The sequence below is a fragment of the Myotis lucifugus genome, unplaced genomic scaffold, assembly GCF_000147115.1.
Source record: "Myotis lucifugus unplaced genomic scaffold, Myoluc2.0 scaffold_22, whole genome shotgun sequence".
In the NCBI taxonomy this organism is placed as follows: domain Eukaryota; kingdom Metazoa; phylum Chordata; class Mammalia; order Chiroptera; family Vespertilionidae; genus Myotis; species Myotis lucifugus.
In genome coordinates, this window is record NW_005871070.1 from 7,843,772 (window position 1) to 7,866,037 (window position 22,266).

Consider the following 22,266-nt stretch of genomic DNA (forward strand, 5'->3'; position numbering starts at 1 on the left):
ATGAAAACAGGTGGCAGACCAGATTTGGCTTGAGGGCATTTTATTTGTCTGTTTGTTTAATATATAAGTATATATTTTTATGTATTTACAAATATATTTATAAATGTGCACCTGTCGTAGTGTTCATCTCTGTGAATCAAGTCTCAAACTGAATACAATGTGTCCAATCCTAGATTAATAAACAGAACATTATCGGTACCCCAAACACTGTCCTCGTGTTCTTTCTAGTTACTACCTGTCCTACCAAGGATAACCATTATCCTAATTTGCAACAGCACATGTTAGTTTTGCCTGCTTTTATATATTTTATATCAGTAGAGTCATATGGTATGTACTTTTTCATGTCTGGCTTTCTTCAACATTGTTTTTGGGAGATTTGTTCATATTATGACATGTAGTTGTGGATTTTGTTGAATCTTTTAAAAACTTGAATTTTCATTCTCTATATAGATTAAACAATAATAAATTTTCAACAAAATAGATTTAGCGCAAGCTGTTAGCTAAAGAATCAAACATCTTGGAATTCTTAGTGGTGAGATATATCTAAATATACCATTCTAAATTAGATGATTGTCTCTCAGCTGTTTTTTACTGGGTATTTAAAGAAAGATTTTCTTTAACTTTTAAAATTTTTCATTTCTCTTTCCAAGTTAGAAGTAGCGTACAAATACTTTACTTTGCCATTACTTTATCACTTGCTTCAATGAAAGAATAATTCATTATTTTGTATGTTTCTTAATGTTGCTGTAACATTTAAATTTTTTTTCCTGTCTTCACAGACCTGGGCCCTACACTCTCTGTCATTGATCATCGATTCTGCAGGCCCACTCTATTATCTGCATGTGGAACCTACCCTTTCTCTTATTATAATGTTGTTGTTAAATGTGCCTCCTACTCATGCTGAAGTTCACCAAAGTCTCGGTCGTTGTTTGAATGCCCTTATTACTACATTAGGTCCAGAGCTACAAGGTATGCATAGCTGTTTTTTGGATGTTTTACATGAAAAATACACATATAAAAATTAGTTTAGTTTCTATAACTGACTCAAATACTTGTCATTGAAGTGAAGTTTAACAGAATGTTATATTCAGATATATTGGCAGAATGTTGAGAGTACTCTTAGGAAAACTTTGAATCCTGGATGATGGCATGATAGAAAAATAACATAGAAACTATGATACTTACTTTAAGCTCTACCACTACTTAATTGGGTGACGGTGGGAAATTCTTACATCTCTGGGCTTTGGTTTTCTTCTTTATCAAACGAAGAGAAAGTTGAAAAGCCTTTGTTATTGGCACGTAGTAGGTGCTCAGTATTCTATCTTGCTAAATAAATGCTATTCAGTCTGATTATCTTACCTTGAAAAGAAAAGGAGTACATATTTAGAAAGATTTGATATGTCCTAAAAATGCTTCTCTTAACAACTAAAATGACAGACATGAAGTAGAGTATTTTAAAGAACTCTTGATCTCTTTTAAGAAATAAATGACTGCGCCCTAACTGGTTTGGCTCGGTGGATAGAGTATTGGCCTGCAGACTGAAGGGTCCCAGGTTCGATTCCCGTCAAAGGCATGTACCTTGGTTGTGGACACATCCCCAGTAGGAGGTGTGCAGGAGGCAGCTGATAGATGTTTCTCTCTCATCGATGTTTCTAACTCTCTATCCCTCTCCCTTCCTCTCTGTAAAAAATTCAATACATTTTTTTTTAAAAAAAAAAAAGAAAGAAAAGAAATAAATGACTGCATCCGAAAACTCAGATATTCTGATCTGTTCAAATGCACAATATATGATGTTAATATAGATGAAAGCAATGTTCAACTAATACAAGTAGGGCTAAGTTTATTAGCAATTTCTAATTCCACTTTTCATGAAAATTTGGTGTAATCTACAGACAGTCTTAGGTGTTTTTTTACCTAATGATTTGTGTTGCCAAAAACCTTTCAGACTAAGAATAACTAATAATCATCTAAAAGTCTTTCAAATGGATTATTCCTGCTTTTGTAGAAGAAATTTACTTCACAAATTCTTAAATTTAAAATTGGAAAAAGAGTAATGATTTTATAGGCCAATTATTAAAAACTTTCTGCTTTCATTTTAGGTAACAGTACTTCAGTTTCTACCTTAAGGACGTCCTGTCTGTTGGGTTGTGCAGTGATGCAAGATAACCCGGACTGCCTTGTTCAAGCGCAGGCCATCTCTTGCCTTCAGCAGCTTCATATGTTTGCTCCACGACATGTCAACTTGTCTAGCCTGGTCAGCTGCCTCTGTGTGAGTATAAAATTATAAATGAGTTTTTTAGTTTCTTTTATTGGATACTTAGATTTGTTTTAATTATTCTCTACATCGTGTACAATAGCAATTTTCTCTCAGTTCTAGTCCTTTTGGGGAAAGTAAGGGGCCAATTTTTATATAATCACATCTTAAATCTCATATGGACTTGTTTTTCTCCCATTAATGTTGAACTTAATGTTTTGAATATTTATTTATTAAGCAATAAGCATATATTGTGTGGCATAAATATCCCAGGTACTATATAAATACTATAGGACATGGAAAATTTTGTGGTAACATTTTTTTCTTCTCCTTTTTCTATTCCAAATTATTACATACAAAGTTCTTTCCATCCCAGATGGGCACATAACATTTTTCCTTCATATACTAGCAGCATATGCATCGATGTCTTGGTTCTACTAATGTGTCTGATGAATATAGAAGGTGCTTCATAATCTCAGTGGTTTTAAGATTTACCTTGAACACCATCAGTTTCTGTCTGGACTTGCCTCAAAAGTTGTTACATTTGGAATGAAAACTTCTTCTGTCCCTGCAGTGTTCTTAGCACACTCCCATTAGTAACATGACAGCTGAGAATTATTACTTTATGTAGACAGACCTTTCATTTTCAAGCTTGAGGCAAAATATGCAGCATTTCAGACTTTAAAGAACCTCAGACATTGTTAAAACCAGTGTTCTCAATAAAAAGATAAACTGAGGACCAAAAATTCAAATAATTTGACTAGGCTCTCAGTCTAGGATCCAGATTCCTGAACTTCTTGTCCAGTCCTCATTTCATTATTTCAGACTGTGTTTGTGATTAATAGCTCCTAGCTCTGCCACCTCAGCGTTAGGCGGCTTTAGGGACACCCTGTAACCTCTTCCAGCCTCAGCTCCCTTGTGTGTAAAACACAATTACACAAGATGCCGCCTATAAAAGTGCATGTCTCAGGCACCTAATAACCAATCATTAAGTAGCAGTTGTTTTTATTTTCTTAGTATATACCTTAAACATAGATTATGTTATCTTCATACTGATTTTGATCATCATAACTATGTAAGACTCTTAAAAAGAGGATATGACTGACTTTTCTAGAGGAAACTTTGGTTCCTGTCTGGAACCAAACTTGTGTTAGAGAAAATAGCAGTTAGTGGAACTTCTCAATGACTTTCCCCAGGAATATTGCTTTTATATTTAGAGAACCATTGCCAAAACCAATTATTGAAAAATATCCACTGTTTTATTAGTACAAGTTGGTCTGACTTTCATTCTCCATTCAAATATAATGATACTGCCATTTTTTTTCTTTTTAAATTATAGTAGGAAATTTCCACTAGTAGCCTTTTTAATCTTCTTTAACTTTACCTGAATTCATTTATTAAATAAAGTTCAAACTCATCAAACTCATTATTCTTTTACTAGACAAGAAAGGTTACATACATATAAAGAAGATAGAGATTATTATCAGATTTTCCTTGTGGATACATTCAGAGCAATTGAGAAAATCAGAAGTAACAATTACAAATCTTATTCGTGTTAGTCATAATATTTAAGCTGTAAAATGATGTTTTTCTTATACAGAAATCATATTAAAAAATTGCTGTCACTATAGTATGTTAATTTTGTGTCTTAATATTTTTATTCTAAATTTATTAGGTTGAATTTAGTATTATATTTTAGAATATTCTCTGTAGTAAGGAAATTGCTTTTGCTTTCCTGTTTTAACAACTTTATGATCAGATTTTCTTTTCTACAAAGAATTTAAATATTTAGCATGAAGTGTTTTCATATTAATTGAAACTCCCTGAATATTCAGAATGCCTTTCATCATTAAGAAAAAATCTTATGGGGGAAAAAGGAAACATATGTAATATTTTTAACAATAAAGATTTTTTTAAAAAACCTTAGTGTAAAGGACTTTATTCTAACTGCATGCTGTTTAACTTCTATTCTGAACTTAACCTTAGCTACATTAGCAATTCTGAGTACTCTCAGTTTTAAAATTTGGCTTCCAAGGGTAAAAAAAAATCTATAATTAACTTGTGATGAGATAAACCTTTAACTCTGCCCCTTGCCAGACACCTGTTCATGTGAATGCAATCCAGATCACCCCTGTCACACTCATGTCTACTTGGTCTGGTTTTGTTACTGCAGCTTAATGAGAGATCTGAAAAAAACACCTAATTACACAAATGTACATTTTTTATTATTTTATATTTTATTTCTGCATCTTGAATTGACTATTTTTAAGATCTTAGCTCAATTCATGTTTTAAGTGGGAAAATGAAGTATTTATGGCATATTTTTAAAGCTGAAGCTAAACCAGTTTTAATGATAGAGTCTATCAACATATGTATTTTAATTCTTAGCTGACTGTTGTCAAAGTCATCCTAGCATTTATCTTTTGGTTTTGTCTTTGACTGGTCTGTCATTTGTTTTTGTGCAGGAGATCTTGTTGGATAATTCTGTGTTGGTAGGTCCCTGACCCTCGATTCCTAACTTTTTTGAGGTTTGCAGTGCTGTTTCTTTGTCATTTTTTTGGTTGTAGATGTTTATGTTTTTGTTTTCCTCTGCATCTCTGTTTAAGCTAACCATTAATGCAAAATCCAGTATGTGTAGCATGTTACATGATGTTTATTTAATACCAGTGTAAAAAATTCCTCCCTAACCTTCTCCAGCTGGTATATTCATTCCTTGCACTTAATTTTGCATCATTTTGATTTTATGTATTCATTTCAGAAAAGAATTGTAATTAAAGTTTGATTTAATTTCTGTATTTTGCCTGTTTGGTCTGTTTGCCTTAACTCACTCTATTACTCTTCCCATTATAAATGCTGGAGAATGACATGGAGATACTAAGCATCCCATTTTGCTTTGTGTGGCAGCCTTCAATCTTTTTTTTCTACCAAACAAATAAAGAGTCCTTTTAAGCATGCTTTTTCTAAAAAATTATTTGACCAGCCTGAATAATGCTGCATCTGCCTTGTATTACATGCTTGTAAAACTCCAATTAAAATAACTAGTAGCTTCATTAACTTTTCTTTAAAATTGTCTTGTAGAGTGCTTTTCTGTCATTGTTACTAATATAGCCATAATTTTGGGCATGAACAAACTTAATGTTTTTACATTTTAACTTCTCTGTTATTCTTTGTACTAGTTTTTAACAACAGAGTTCTTAAACATGACTGGAATGACATTACCTTGGATTTTGTGAATAACATTCCTCTCTTTCCACTTTTGAGTTCATATATGGCTTGAGGATATAATAGAATATATTTATAAAGCAGTTCCTGTCCATACGTTTCCCTGATGATATATTTACAAACTTTTTCGGTCTTTTGTCTTCTGATAAAATTAGGATTTAGCTTTCTTTGCATGTTTCTTCTTCTATATCAAAAAGCCAGCTTCCAACACCTACTCTTTTACTCAGAATTACTCTGCCATTTTCAGTAAACTTACCTACTTCAGGCCTTTTTTCCCATACACACCAGATCTAAAGATCACTATAAGAATTATGCCATTATTTCTCAAATTTTACTTGGAAAGTTACTATTATAAGACACATGTATTCATTGTCTTAAACCATACCAAACTGGTCTTTACTGTCATATTTAAAACAATAAATTTCAAAAAATCAACACTTTATTCTACTTATGAAATCACTGAGTAAGAATCCTTTGATTTTTTTTTTTTTTACTTTCTCATTTAAGGCATCACCAGTCATATAATTTACCATATCGTTTACACAACCTATTGAGATTAGCATTGTTTAAACACTTCTAAGTAAAATGAATATGTATTGGGTCTGTCATTCTGAGCAGAAATATTCTATATCTTTAAGATATATACATACCTATGTACATATATGTAGATCCATATACAAGTAGATATACATATATATACGTTTTGCTATCCATTATATTTATCTCTAGAGAGCATTTTGGTGAATATGTTTTCTGAGTAAAACTCTTTCTGCCTTTATTTGAAAATGCAATCACTTACCCTGAATAAAATACTATTGATAGAGACTTGCATTAATAATAACTAACCTTCACCTGGCCGGTGGTGCTCAGTGGTTGAGCATCATCCCCTGTACCACCAGGAGGTTGCTGGTTCAATTCCCAGTCTGGGCACATGCCTAGTTTGCTGGCTCGATCCCCAGCAGGGGGCGTGCAGGAGGCAGCCAATCCATGTTAATGTTTCTCATGGATGTTTCTATCTCTCCCTCTCCCCTCCTCTCTTTCTAAAATCAATAAAAACATTAAAATAATAATAATAACTAATATTTATCGAGTATTTACTATTTGCCAGGTCTTGTGCTAAGCACTTTTGCATGTTTCTTTGTGTTAACTTCACAACATCCTTGTGAGATGGGGATAGTGTTATCTCCATTTTACAAATGAGGAAATTAAGGAACAGAGAGGTTAAATAACTTGCCCAAGGTCACACAGTTAGTAAGAGGTGGACCTAGGATTCAAACTGAGACAGTTTGATTCCAGAGTCTCCATTTTAACCAGCATACTATATTGCTTATATAGATTTGTGTAAATTTTACTTAGAGAATAATAAAAAATTATAGTTGCATGAGCACAAATGTATAAACTGCCAGTAATTTATTTCTCAATTATATTTTTTATCTCAAAACTATTTTTGCTAATATAAATGTTACGTCTTCTAACATTGTCAAGAGGCTTCTGCTTGGATTTGTTTATGAATATTGCATAATCAAGTACATGTATTACTCCTTAAGTTATAAGTTATATAATAAAAAATACATACTAGAGGGGGGTAAGAGATCAACCAAAGGACTTGTATGCATGCATATTAGCATAACCAATGGACACAGACACTGGGGTGGTGGGGGCTTGTCCTGGGAGGTGGGAGTGGCCGGGGAGGGGTCAATTGGGGGAAAAGGAGACAAAATACACTAGAATATTTGAATGTCTGTGTATTTCATTAAGAAGTTGCATCCAGCCCACTGATGGGCTGGACAGAATGAGGAGGGGTCCAGTGAATATCTATTAGACTTACTGAGTGCTAGCAAGAATTTCGGCTCTTTCAGTTCCCAAATGGTATTTTCCAGGTGAACCTTTGCAGTCCCTATTTGTTACTGAGAAGAGCAGTACTGGCTTGTTTACGTCAGCTTGTGCAGAGAGAGGCAGCTGAAGTTTCAGAACATGCTGTTACACTTGCTAAGGATAGCAGAGAAGAGTTGACTCCAGGTAATTCTTTTTATCAACATTATCTCCAACTCAAATGATTGTTTTAATCTTAAATCTTATGTGTAAACATGAGTTTTTAAAACAAAATTTGAAAGTGAATATATAATGTCTTAAACCTACTACAAGAGACAGTTGCTCACAAGATTATCATTCCAACCAGATGTTACTGGTTTAGAACAGTTGTTCTCAAACTTAGGCCCCCAAACCAGCAACTTCCACTTCACCTGGGAAATTATCAGAAATGCAGACTATTGGTCCCATCCCATATCTGCTAAAGCAAAAATCTGGGAATAGGCCCAGCAACCTGTTTTTGGTATTTTTATAATCCCTGTGTTAATGTATACTGAAGTTTGAGAGCCATTGGGTTTAGAGCAAGTTTTTTCACAGTAGTCCATTGAAATTGGATTTAGCCCTTAAGTAATTTATTATATGTGCCTTTCTTCCCCAAAAATCTCATTTAATAAAATTCACCATAGATGAATCTGCTTCAAATGAAAGGATTTTTAGGCCTCTTCTATATTTGAGAAATGAATTAAAGGATTTCTTAGCCAGTAAGATTTATTTTAAGTGTATATCCTTATATTTTAAAATTAAATAACCCAAACACACATATAAATTCAAACATCCTACAAAAATAGTAATGATATCATACGTGTGTGTGTGTGTGTGTGTGTGTGTGTGTGTGTGTGTAGTTTCCAAAGTGCTGTCACACTTTTAGGTTTAGGTTTCAGACCTAACAAAGCTTTCTAATATCTAAAGCTCTCAAAACTGTAATGTGTTTTACTCTAATGTTGTGCTTTTTAAATAACAGTTTTATTATTTAAACTTTTGCTCTGGCTTGAGTTAATCAACATTGCTGAACTAGTATGCTAGTAGTCATCAGACAGGTTGCACAACTCATTTGAAAACTGTTCTGTAATTACTTAACCTTCATCAAAAATATGTTAATCTCATAACTATGTGAGATATTCTCCCCAAGTGACCTTTGGTTTATATTCACCATTGAAATTATCTACATCTGTTGCTTTAGGCTTTGATTGTGTCCATATGCTGGTACATGTTCCTAGAATTACTAGAGGCCCAATGCACAAAAGAGTAGGCCTTCCTTCCCCCGGCTGCCAGCACCGGCACCCGGAAGCCGGGCTTCCCTCCTCCGGCCGCCCACAGGCACCTGGGACCTGGGCTGGCTTCCCTCCGGCCCCAGCTTCATCAGGAAGGACATCCAGAAGACGTCTGGTCTAATTAGCATATTACCCTTTTATTATTATAGATTGAATTGGCTATGCAAGTAAAATTATAGTAAAGAATTCATATCTAATTCCTTTTTTAAATTTTTTAAGTTTTCAAACTCATTGGAAATGTTTAAAGAAATGTACATTGAACACATAGATTCGCCTACTTAGTAACTTTATGACACTCATATCTTTTTCTCTCTTTCCATACATACAGATATATAAACCTTTTGCCAAACCATCTCAAAGCAGGTTGCAAACATCATGACAGTTTGCACCCCTAAATCAAGCATCCCTATGTAAAAGGCCTCAGTTTACATTTTCCAAGAAGGACATTCTCTTATATGACCACACATCATTTCCACACCTAATAAAATGAACAGTGATTTTAGTAACATCATAGAATATATACTTCTGACACAAATTTCCCGTTATTAAAAAAAAAGTCTTTTATGACTCATTCCTACACCCATCAACCCCACCCAAATTTAGGATTCAGTCATGATTCACACATTGCATTGGTTATTCTGTCTCTTTAGACCCCTAATTGGAAACATTCCTACCACTTCCTTCCGAACTTTAAAAAATCATTCCTCTTTTAAAATAGTCTAATAGTGGAAAAAACTTTAGAAAATAAATGCTTTCATAAATGCTAGGTGAGTTAAATCTTTAAGAGAAAATGTGTTCTTTTAGCATTTCCAGAATTATAGGAAATAGATGCTAGATCAAAGTTTATAGTTCTCCTTGAGGTGCTTTATTACTGAGAATATTGTATAGTAATTTATATTAATTTAGTAGTGTTCTTTAGTTCCTCAATGGCTTAGTTGTAGTAATTACACACTGTTCTTTATACAGTAGGTATTTTCTGTCTGAGTTTTACTCTAATGTTAATAAATTAAAACCTTTTCCTTACCAGAATAAGGAAAGCTTAATTAAGTATTGAATGTTAATTGGGTTAAATGTTTATCTAATTTAAGGAAAATATATTAATAACTCTCAATAAAGACTTGTCTTTCAATAACATTGCACAAAAAAATAACTTATTAGTACCGTGAATAACACCAAACTAACTGAATTAAAATAGACCTCAGTAGGTTAAGGCACAGTATTTGGACTAGTTCTTTAAAATATACTAGGACGTAATATTTTAATAACTACTGAATGTGTGTGCTTCTCATATGGCAGTTTTGTTTTCTGTATTACTTAGATCATCGATTTTCTTCTTGTCAGATGCTAACATCAGAGAAGTGGGCCTTGAAGGGGCATTACTGACCTTACTAGACAAAGAGACAGATCAGAGATTGTGCCGTGATATCAAAGAGACTTTAAATCATATGCTCACATCTATGGCAGTGGACAAACTTTCCTTTTGGTTAAAGCTTTGTAAAGATGTACTTGCTGCATCAGCAGGTAAGTACTAGCGACTACCAATTGAAATAATAAAATTGAAAGTAAAAATGTTATATAGAGTTGTTTGCCAGTGATGATTTATCAATCTTGTCTGAATAATTAGATTATAATGTTTGTGGCTTTCTTCAAATGAAGAGTCTAGTGCTAGTGTTTAAGTCTAACACGTAATAAGCCTGTTTTTTTATTGTTGTTGTCTTATATGACTTTCCTGTGTGAAACAAACTGAAACGTAGAGTCCTTATTTATGCTCTAAAAATGATGAACTAACCTATAATAGTCCCATCATTTGTTTTCATACATGCAATAAATATTTGAGGGATTGCCTCAAGTCAGCATAATAGAAAATTCATCAACGGTTATGACAATTTGAGCAAGCCAGTTTCTCCATTCTTAATAATGTTAGTTTCAAATAGTGTTTGAAATTAGTGTTATTTTCCCGTGTCTTTGCTAGTATAAGATAATTGTGAGTAAGTGTATTAGAATCTTTAAATTTTTATATCCTTTGAGTAAGAAATCCTCTCTCTAAAATCAATAAAAACATATTTTAAAAAAGAAAATTAAAGAAGATAGAAACCAATTCTGTTCTAGGTATTGTGCATATTTGATCTGATTTAACCATTTAATCATCCTATGCGTAGGCAGTATTATTCCATTTTACACAGAGAAATCAAGTCTTAGAAAGGTTAAGTAATTGCCCAAAGACACACAGAGATGGATTCAAACCTTAGCTTGCAGTATTTTAAAACCCAGCTTCTTACTATATTTCAGTAGCTCTCAACTCAGTTACTCAAATCTTATAATTTAATGTAGCTCTGATCTCTACAATTATGTGAAAGGGAGAAAGATACCATGAAGTCCTGGGATTTTTATTTATTTTTACATTCTTCACTGTCTACCTCGATTCTTAATGATCCTCTTCTCTTCCAGTGATTAAGACCTGCTCTTTCAATCATTATTTTCCACATTTCATTTAATGGTCTCTCCTATCTACTACTTAAGAACTTACAAGGACTTCTTTCCTTTAAAAGAAAATGTGTATGTGCATAGACAAACAGGTTGATTGCACTTTTCTGATATCTCACCTACTTTTTTAAATTTTACATTTATACTCTGAGCTCACTAGCTCAATTTTATTTTACCATTCTTTTTTAAAAAATATTTTTATTGATTTCAGAGAGGAAAGGGGAGGAAGAGAGAGATAGAAACATCAATGATGAGAGAGAATCATTTATCGGCTGCCTCCCGCATGCCCCCCACTGGGGACCAAGGCTGCAACCCCGGGCATGTGCCCTTGACCAGAATTGAACCCGGGACCCTTCAGTCCTCAGGCCGATGCTCTTATACACTGAGCCAAACCAGTGAGGTCTACCATTTATTCTTTATACCTTGTAGTTTAGCCCTGTCCCTTCTTATTAGGAAAACATCAGTTTCTGTTGACTTCTCACTCATAAAACAGGACTTTGCCATACTTTATTATCTGTCATAACACACTAAAAAAAAATGTTGACATACAAGATAACTTAAGAAAACCAAGTTGGTTTGTTTTTTAGCATTAGTTTTATTTTAACTAGAATTAGTAAGCTAACAGTATAAAGAGGAAATAATTCACTACTCAGTAAGTGGCTCTGGTTATCAGGGCAATGTGAGACTACAATGACAGCAATGGGTCTATTCTAACAAATACTTTCAGACATTGTTAGTGGATTCAGGAACCTTCATAAATCCATTCAAGGCCACAGTGTTAAACAGCATACCCAGTACAGTCCACTACACTCCCTACTAGAGAATTTTGATCTTCCTTAGCACAGGAATTAGTATCCTAGTATCTAGTGTCATGTTCAGTTTTTCATTTTGAATATAATTTGGCAACTTTCTTGCTTTGACCTAGATTGGTTCTAACAGCATTTCTTTAAATGCCACTGTTATATTTATTTAATAGGCATGATTACTTTACATTGTTAAAAGATGTATGATTGATGAACAGTAATTCTGGTCTGAATTTGAAGTCATTTGTATTCCTTCATAAATATATATTCAAATTGATTGTGATTACATGTACTCTTCCTTGATAAAAGATTTTACAGCTGTAACTTGTGTGGATACAATGCAAGAAGAGGAAGGTGATAAAGGGGATGATGCCTCAGTTCTGACCACCAGAAGTGATGACAGATCCCATCCTTTTACCAATCCCCGGTGGGCCACTAGAGTCTTCGCTGCTGAATGTGTCTGCAGGATAATTAACCAGTGTGAGAGTGCACACTGCGCACATTTTGACATTGCTTTAGCACAAGAAATGAAAAAAAGGGATTCAAGAAGTAAGTGGCGTAATAATGCAAAAAACAAATATACGTAGAGATTCTGTCTGCCTATATGTTTAATATTAAGTTAAAAGATAGAAGTGATAAAGGGGATGATGCCTCAGTTCTGACCACCAGAAGTGATGACAGATCCCATCCTTTTACCAATCCCCGGTGGGCCACAAGAGTCTTCGCTGCTGAATGTGTCTGCAGGATAATTAACCAGTGTGAGAGTGCACACTGCGCACATTTTGACATTGCTTTAGACAAGAAATGAAAAAAAGGGATTCAAGAAGTAAGTGGCATAATAATGCAAAAAACAAATATACGTAGAGATTCTGTCTGCTTATATGTTTAATATTAAGTTAAAAGATAGACCTAAAAGGTGGTCTTTATTCTTCCAAATCAGTTATGAAACTGACTATACCTTTACATAAACAGTAAGCATATATTTTTAATGTCTAAATACATTTTTAATTATTAAGCTTCTTAAATTGATATTCATAACTTGATTAATGGATTTATGGAATGAGTTAAGTTTATAGAGAATAATCATGTTCTTAGAAAGTAGTATGTGTGTTAGCTACTTCCCAAAATTTATTTTCTGAGTTATAACTTACAACAATTTTACGTGTAGATTATTTTGTTTCCATGGATATTACTTAGAAAACATTTGAGCCTATCTCAATGGAAACAGTTATAAGACCATTTTAACCTTTTATTCGGTTTCATTATTTTTACCTAAATATGTGTGTTATGGTTCGATGTCTGAATTTTTAATTTACTTCAGTACATGTTCAAAGGAGCAATGCCCATACCCGAATGCCTTGAAAATGTTCTTTACCAATCAAAAGAATGATAAAGCAAAATGTTTCTGTCAGCAGCCTGAGAATATGAATTAGGTATCTCTGTTTCAGTGATTTTTTTCAAGTAGCATTTATTGCGTCTCTTATTTGTGGTGAGCATGTGCTAGATCAGCCATGGGCAAACTACGGCCCGAGGGCCGGATCCGGCCTGTTTGAAATGAATAAAACTAAAAAAAAAAAAGACCGTACCCTTTTATGTAATGATGTTTACTTTGAATTTATACTTTTTTGAATTAGTCTCAAATATATTTAGGTAAAGATTACTTGTACCCTAAACATTTTACTGCTGGAACATTGTTAAATGATTTTCTTATGTTTTTCCCTGGTAGAATTATTATGCCAAACAATGTGTTGTAGGAATGAAAAGAATTTTTATTTATAACTAGAGGCCTGGTGCACAAAATCTGAGCTCTGGGGGGGAGGGAGGTTCTCCTCAGCCCAGCCTGCACCCTCTCGCAGTCCAGGACCCCTCATAGGATGTCGGCAGTTGGACATTCCTCTCGCAGGCCGGGACCCCTTCACTCTTTACCACCTGCCTGCTCGCTGCTCTTTACCGCTCGGGTTGCTGCTCTTTTGTGCTGCTGCGGAGGTGGGAGAGGCTCCCGCTGCCACTGCACTCATCATCCGTGGCTTCGCTTCTGGCTGAGCGGCCCTTCTCCTGTGGAAGCGCACTGACCACCAGGGGGCAACTCCTGCATTGAGCATCTGCCCCCTGATGGTCAGTGCATGTAATAGCAACCAGTCGTTCTGCCAGTCATTCTGCCGTTTGGTCAATTTGCATATTAGGCTTTTATTATATAGGATTTTATAGTGACTAATTTTTTCATATTCCCATCACCTGTATATGTGACAAGACATGCAGAAACAAGATAATCTAGTTCATTTAAAACACTACATAAAACTTTTTTATTTTTTATTAATCCTCACCCAAAGATATTTTTCCATTGATTTTTAGAGAGAGTATCAGGGTGGGGGAGAGACAGAGAGAAAAACATTGATGTAAGAGAGACACATCGATTGGTTGCCTCCTTGCACATACCCCAACCTGTGCTGGGGATTAACCCTGCAACCTAGGTATGTGCCCTTGACTGGAATCGAACCCGGGACCCTTCAGTCTGTGGGCCAATATTCTATCCACTAGCCAAACTGGGTAGGGCCATAAGACTATTTTTTTAAAGGAACATTGTGTTTTAGCTTCAACTTGACATAAAAAGAACATATTACTGACTAATTCATCAAAACCCAGTCTCCTAAGTATCTTCTAATGTTGAAGGTACCAATAGCACTCTTTTAAAGGATGATAATTCTGCCTTTGGTTTTTGAATAGCTGTAAAACTACTTCCTTTGGAATAGTGTTGTGTGTGTGAGTATTTACAGTGGTGGAGTATATCCAGCTTTAATGTTTTATTTAAAAAATGATAAAACAAAACAGTAAATCAAATCAGAGGTACTTAAAAGAAAGTCTAGATTATGAAATTAAATTAAAAACTTAACATAAATCTTAGCTCCAGCATACTCTTTTTCTTGATAAGATTTTTTTAATCTTATAGGTGACTTTTTGGTGCTGCATCTTGCCGACTTAATTCGCATGGCTTTTATGGCTGCCACGGATCACAGTGACCAGCTCCGTCTTTCTGGCCTTCAAACGTTGTTAATTGTTATTCGGCGATTTGCAACTATCCCAGAACCAGAGTTTCCAGGACACGTGATTCTGGAACAGTATCAAGCCAATGTAAGCACTTTCTGCAAGAGATGAATTATTAAACACCCAGATAAAAAGCCTATTAAACTAATTGGCATGTCACCTTTTAATACATAAATAAGTGTATATATCTGCTTATATATCACCATTATAATTAGTATTTAGAAAATGCATATGTTTGAAGAAGAAATCTTCATGTAAAAGCAAAATAGTACATAAAAAGGTCTTTTATAACTTTAAAGATTAATTTTAATAATTAACATCTTCATGGTAATTTGGGGAAATAAAGAACTTTAGTAATGAAACTTTTTACAAAATATCTGAATAAGCTTAAAATAACACTAAATCATTACTAAACATATTCTTTAGGCTACATGCATGTTCTGTTTGCATATCATTGTTCCTAGAGTACATATAACCACCTTCATTGTTTTTCTGGACTTAGAAAAGAGTTCAGGGTTCTAGTACTGTAACCTTTTTAACTGGTTGATGCATTGAGCCATTTGGAAGAACCAGTAAGATAACAGAATCATCACATTACATTACACCATTCATCCCAGAGTACCTCTCATTATGATTCAGAGGCAGCTTCTTTTTCTTTTTTTAATATACTTTTATTGATTTTAGAGAAAGAGAGAGAGAATCATCGGTCAGCTACCTCCCACACATACCCTGACATGCACCCCAACCAGAGATCAAGCCCACAACCAGGGTAGATGCCCTGACTGGGGATTGAACCCGAGACCCTTCGGTGCACAGGAGGACACTCAACCAACTGAGCCACACCAGCTAGGGCCAGAGACAGTTCCTGACAGCTAGCAGTTAGGAGACGAGAGCAGTTCACCAGTTAGCTAGCAATCTCCCATCATGTCTTCCCAGCTGGTGATGCCAATGTATGCTTGAGGAGAAAGCAAAAGGAAGGGAGTGGCAGTACTTAGAACTATCATATTAGTATAAAATATTACAATTCAACTTAATTAAAGGCAGCTCTGTTATATTTGTAGTCCTCTTAAAATTGCAAATGATAGAATAAATACAACTCAGCAGAAAAGAAAAATAGTTTTCAGAAATCATATTTGACTCTGCTTGGTTCCACACTGGCTTTATTCTCAAATTTGCTCTCTCCAAGTTCTATCAAGATGGTTCTCTAAGAAGCAACCAGATTCTTATAGAGATTGTGCTTTCCCAGTACTCCCAGCAAGTCTTAAGGGGAACTTTCATTGTCCCAGCATGGGTCTCTGGAGCCAGGCAGTGCTGTCAGCTCCATAGCAACAACATGGGCTAAGATTTGGGGAGAGAGAAGGTTCCGGAAAGGAAAATTGGGATGCTATTAGGTAAAAGCAAAGGACAATATACTAGGTAAACAAAAACAACAAGTGTTCTTCATAATACCTGCTATAAACAAATAATTTTAATAACATTAAAAACGGGAAGCTTGTGCTGTCTTACTTATTGACCTTGATATGTCATAAAATTTCTTGCCAGGTAGGAGCAGCACTTAGACCAGCCTTCACTTCAGAGACAGCACCTGATGTCACTGCCAAAGCATGTCAGGTAAATGCCTAAAAAGACAAAGCTTAACAAATAAAACCCTCTCTTTAGAAGCAATTCTCCAGTTATTATTTGATACCGGGGTTCTATATTATAGTTTTCTGTTACTTAATCTCAGCTGTTCCTTCTCCTTTACTTTTTAAATTTGGAGAACTTCCTCTCCCTTTAGTGTAACTGCATGGTAATCCAGTATATGGATAAGTCATAATTTATGGGTGACAAATAAATGGGGTTTTTAATGGTTTGCTATTTCAAATAGTGCTAGAGTGAATAGCCTTCTGCATAGATCATTTGACTGGATGCAAGGTTATCTGTAAAATAAACTCTCCAAAATTGAATTGCTGAGTTAAAGAGGATATTATAGGGGTTTACCAATTTCATCTCGTACCAGTAATGTATACAAGCAACTGTTGTCCATAGTCTGAGCAATTTTGTGAGTTGTCAAACATTCAGATTTTTGTGTGTGTGATGGAGTAAAAAGGGTGTATCAATATAGTTTAGATTTGTATTTCAAGTGAGATTGAATGCTTTTTTACATATCAAAGACCCATATAATATACCATTCTAAACAGGTATTTTTCTTGGAGTAGCTGTCAAAAACTCAAAATCCAGCCCTGCATGACCTGAAATTATTAAAAGCAGAACTAGCTTGAATTGAGTTAATTATAAACATAATAAAAGATTGGTTTTAGTCAGTTCTTTCAACTTTATTTTATTCAGTTGTATTTAGGAAGTGTTTGAGTGCCTTTGATACTCAGAGAATTGTTTCAATGTTGTACTGAGCCTCTTTTTTTTCTAACCAGAGGGTGTTTTGTGTGTGTGGTTTTTTTTAATTGATTTGAGAGAGGGAGGAAGGGAGAGAGAAACATCCATGAAAAAAAGAAATATTTGATTGGCTGCCTCCTGTACACCCCTTACTGGAGATTGAGCCCACAACCCAGGCATGTGTCCTGACCAGAATCGAACTGGCAGCCTTTCGGTGCACAGATGACACTCTACCAAGTAAGGTCAGGGCTGTACTGAGTTTTTATTTTTCAATCATTTTATTATATGTGTTTCTGCTGTAAGTCACTTGAAATTTTGTGACATGGGGCAGGAAGTGATTAAATAGATGGAAAAGGTAAAATAAATTTTCTCTAGAAGATAAATACCATGACACCTTGGAAAACCATAAACATTCCTGATAATTGAGTAAACTTTTTGCATTGGAAAATTATTAATTATGTTTATATTTTAAATTTTTAAAGAAAATTTTAATATCTTATTTCCCAAAGAATCAAAATCTTCTTTGGGGTTTTAGTGTTAGATGCTTTATCTTTTAAGAAAGTTACATTAAGTAACCACACAATTCAGTGTGTTTTTTTTAATATATATTTTTATTGATTTCAGAGAGGAAGAGAGAAGGAGAGACAGACAGAAACATCAATGATGAGGAATAATCGTTGACTGGCTGCCTCCTGCAACCCCGCACTGGGGACTGAGTCTGCAATCTGGGCAAGTGCCCTGAGCAGGAATCAAACTGTGACCTCCTGGTTCATAGGTCAATGCTCAACCATTGAGCCACGCCAGGCACAATCTCAAATTTTAAAGTAGTAAGATGAAATAATCAGGATTGAAGATTTAATTTAAATGTTAATCCAAACATTTATGAAAGTGGTACCTTCTGAATCTCTTTGATTCCATGTACTGATTAGTACTGGTTTCCTTGCTTCAACCTTAAACTTCATTTCCTTTTGAAATGCTGGCTTTTGATTATCATTATAAGCAGCTTCTCATTGGGTTTCTTGATAGCAAAGTGATTTCATTGACTAGATTCCTAAGATTTGGATGAGGTCTATTGAACTTACAGGAACATATTTATAATTTTTAACTGTAACTTCTTATTTTCTTAAAAACCAGGTTTGCAGTGCCTGGATAGCAAGTGGAGTTGTAAGTGACCTTAATGATCTCCGAAGAGTTCATCATTTGCTTGTTTCATCATTAACAAAAATACAGGCTGGAAAAGAAGCTCTAAGTCCCTTATATAATGAAAGTGCTTCTACCATGGAGATCTTAGCTGTGCTAAAAGCCTGGGCAGAGGTTAGTACTTCTTAATTAGTAATGGGAATTTTGGAAGTTGTTAATAAACAGCTTAGGCCATAAATTGAAATTAACTTTTTAAAACACAAATAAGTCCTTTTTTAAACATAACAAAAGGCTTTCAACATATCATTTATTATATGTTAATTGATATTTTGGCCAAGCATTCTAAAGTGTTCTTCATTGTCTGTTATCTGCTGCTGTTAGCAGGGGCAGTCAGTCCTGAGCCAGACAGACTTTATGATAGCCAATGAAAATTAATTTTTATTGAAATCTGAACTACTAGAAATGTGGGTTTGCCTGTATGTTCTTTTAATTCTATAATACATACTTTAATTTTGTATGCTGTTTTATAGATGACTTTTGAATATTAAATAATAAGTAATTTCCTTTTCTAAGATTAAGAAATCTTATACAAACAATGCTTAACTTTTCTAATCAGGGAGAAAGCTCTATTATTTTTAATTTACTATGGAAATGTTTAAGGGGATATGAAAGTGGTTATAATAGTGTAATGACCCCACTTATACCCATCAACCAGCTTTAGCAGTTACTAAACTTGGCCAGTCTGAGTTCATATATCATTTTAATGACTGTGTATAGTTTTACATTACAACTGAAAGAATTAATCAATATGAAAGAAAGGGTTTCCTCCAGTATAGCTAATATAACTAATTAAAACCTGAAGATTATAGAATCTCTTTTTTTTCATTATTTAGTTTTGACAAATCTTTTCTTAATTAATAAAACCAAGAGGTTTTTTTTTGGTTTTTTTTTTTAAAACAAGAGTTTTTTAGAGAGAGAAACATCGATTTGTTGTCCCACTTATTTATTAATTCATTGGTTAATTCTTGTATATGCCCTGACCAGGAATCAGACCTGCAACCTTGGCATTTCACGAGGATGCTCTAACCAACTGAGCGACCTGGCCAGGGCTATGGTTGTTAAATCTTGGTTAAGAAGTAGTTCTGGCCTTAGCTGATTTGGCTTAGTGGATAGAGCTTCGGCCTACAAACTGAAGGGTCCCAGGTTTCATTCTGGTCAAGGGCATGTGCCCGGGTTGCAGGCTCGATCCCCAGTATAGGGCATGCAGGAGGCAGCTGATTGATGATTCTCTCTCATCATTGATGTTTCTATCTCTCTCTCCCTCTCCCTTCCTCTCTGAAATCAATATTTATTTTTAAAAATAAAGTAGTTCTTGTCTGGCTGGAGTATCTCAGTAGTTGAGCATCATAGGAAGTTCATAATCTGCTATCTGAAATCCTTGGCTCCAGATAATAGTTGGAATTCAGATTTTGGAAGTATGGGGCAATATGTAATCTATAATCAAACACATTAATATATCTGTAATAAACTGTTTGAATTCACACTGTGTTGGATGAATACCCTCACATAAGTTCAGTCAGTTTTGCCACCAGATTAGTTTTCCAGAAATTTACATTTTTTTCAGTTTACTAGATCGTAGATCTGTAGATAAAGAGGTAGTACAATCAGTTTGTGTACTATGTTGAATACTTTAACATCCTATCTATAATAATAAAAGGGTAATATGCTAATTAGATCAGATGTTTTCCCACATGAAGCCAGAGCCAGAGGGAAGCCTGGGTCCTTGGTGCCAGAGGGAAGCCGGTGCCGGCAGCCAGGGGAAGGAAGGCCTACTCTTCCACGAATTTCATGCATCAGGCCTCTAGTAGTCCTATAAACAGTCCATGTTAAGTTTATGTATGTAAAACTTTTGGTAGTGATTTAGTGGTAACTTTGAAAGAAAATACTTTTAGTATTTCAGTCTACTGCGGTTCAGACATGGCTACCTGAAATCTTATGTTGAGATGGATTTTAAGGCCATAATAAGGCTTAGTGAGAAAGAGTGCTGAGATCATTTAGTGACAGCTATCATGATTGTGAAAGTACAGAGTGGCAGCATGTTTACCACGGATTTTTATCCCTGATGTTTCTCATTGGATCTCTCTACCCCATTTTTGTGTACTAGTATATGGTTACACATGTATAAACTTAGATATTACAATCCATTTCAGGTCCAGTATACTCAATGGTAAGTCTGCCTCCTCAGCAAGATAAAATACTATAGCACCTTTCAACAGGCACAAGATCTTCCTATTCACAAATTAATGTTTAACAGGTCTACATAAACGCTGTAGAAAGACATAAAAATAACAAACAACCTCTGAAGACTACCTCCTGTCCAGAAGAGAGTGGTAGAAATGGGTCAGACTCATCACCTGGACTGCTTGACTTGGTCCACACAGACCTGGGCACACTAAGTAGGCTCTGGCTTGCTGCGCTTCAGGATTTTGCTCTCCTAACTCTGCCTTCAGAATTTGCCTCCCAACTTCCTATTGAAGGTAAGAGGGTAAATGTTTACATAATTCCTAGAGTGACAATAACTTCTCAACGCTTTTCCTTTACTTAGCAGATAATGTTTATCTGAAATATTTTTCCCAGAATAATTTTCATTCATAGAATGAGCATGTGAGAGTTACCTCAGGTTAGACACCCTGAAGTTGATTGACTAGGTCATGAGGCATGTACATCTTAACTTGGCAAATTGGTCTCCAAAGTGGTTATAACTATTTATGTTACATGAAACAACATGTTTCTGTTTTTATGCCAGCTTTCTTTTTAATCACACTACCTGATATCAAACTAACCTACAAGGCCATAGTAATCAAACAGCATGGTACTGGCATAAAAACAGGCATATATGTCAATAGAATAGACTAGAGCAGTGATGGCGAACCTATGACACGTGTCTCAGAGGTGATACGCAAACTAATTTTTTTGATTTTTCTTTGTTAAATGGCATTTAAATATATAAAATATCAAAAATATAAGTCTTTGTTTTACTATGGTTGCAAATATCAAAAAATTTCTATATGTGACACGGCACCAGAGTTAAGTTAGGGTTTTTCAAAATGCTGACACGCCGAGCTCAAAAGGTTCACCATCACTGGACTAGAGAGCCCAGAAATAAACACATGCGTATATGGTCATGAATATTTGATAAAGAAGGCAAGATACAATGAGGTAAAGACCATCTACTCCAAGCATGTCAAACTCACAGCCTGCGGGCCGCACGTGGTCCATAACGAATATTTTTGTGGCCCAGCCAATATAACTGTGAGCAGTTATTTACACTTATGAAGGGAAATAAGTCTCCTGTGTGGTCCAGAATTACTGACGTTCACCTTGGGTCCGTTTTGAAAGTAATCACAGCGAACAAGATTTCCCCCCAAGTAGGAAAGATAGTAGCAGAGAAGAGATGCCAAGTGTCAGGAAGAAAACATTAATTTTATCATTGCTCTTGTTCTTTTTTTTATACTATACTTTTCAAAATCTGTGTTTCTATGAAAATTGAGGCTTTTATTTTTTTGCGGCCCACATAAATTTTAACCTTGTTTATTTGGCCTGTGTTAGCCTTTGAGTTTGACATGCTTTGTCTACTCAATAAATGGTATTGGAAAAATTGGACAGATAGACGAAAAAAAATTAAAAGAAACATAGGATGTTTCTGTTTCACTATATCTCCCCACCATTATATGTTATACTTAATTTTTAACAATCTGATGGGTGTGAAGTAGTATTTCATAGCTTTATTATTCCTCCTGAAACTGTT

The 22,266-nt window shown here is 34.8% G+C and overlaps 1 protein-coding gene across 2 annotated transcripts in view; it reads left to right on the forward strand.

Annotated features, from left to right (window-relative positions):
* HEATR5A (HEAT repeat containing 5A) overlaps window positions 1–22,266 on the forward strand; it is a 71,952-nt gene that overhangs the window by 33,062 nt on the left and 16,624 nt on the right. For both annotated transcript variants that reach the window (XM_006085847.3, XM_014453329.2), the window contains 10 exons: window positions 780–969; window positions 2,100–2,269; window positions 4,720–4,746; window positions 7,357–7,495; window positions 9,958–10,137; window positions 12,213–12,452; window positions 14,851–15,032; window positions 16,488–16,556; window positions 18,453–18,632; window positions 20,773–20,995. In XM_006085847.3, the coding sequence (XP_006085909.1) occupies window positions 780–969; window positions 2,100–2,269; window positions 4,720–4,746; window positions 7,357–7,495; window positions 9,958–10,137; window positions 12,213–12,452; window positions 14,851–15,032; window positions 16,488–16,556; window positions 18,453–18,632; window positions 20,773–20,995 (1,600 nt within the window). The remainder of the gene's footprint in view (window positions 1–779; window positions 970–2,099; window positions 2,270–4,719; window positions 4,747–7,356; window positions 7,496–9,957; window positions 10,138–12,212; window positions 12,453–14,850; window positions 15,033–16,487; window positions 16,557–18,452; window positions 18,633–20,772; window positions 20,996–22,266) is intronic.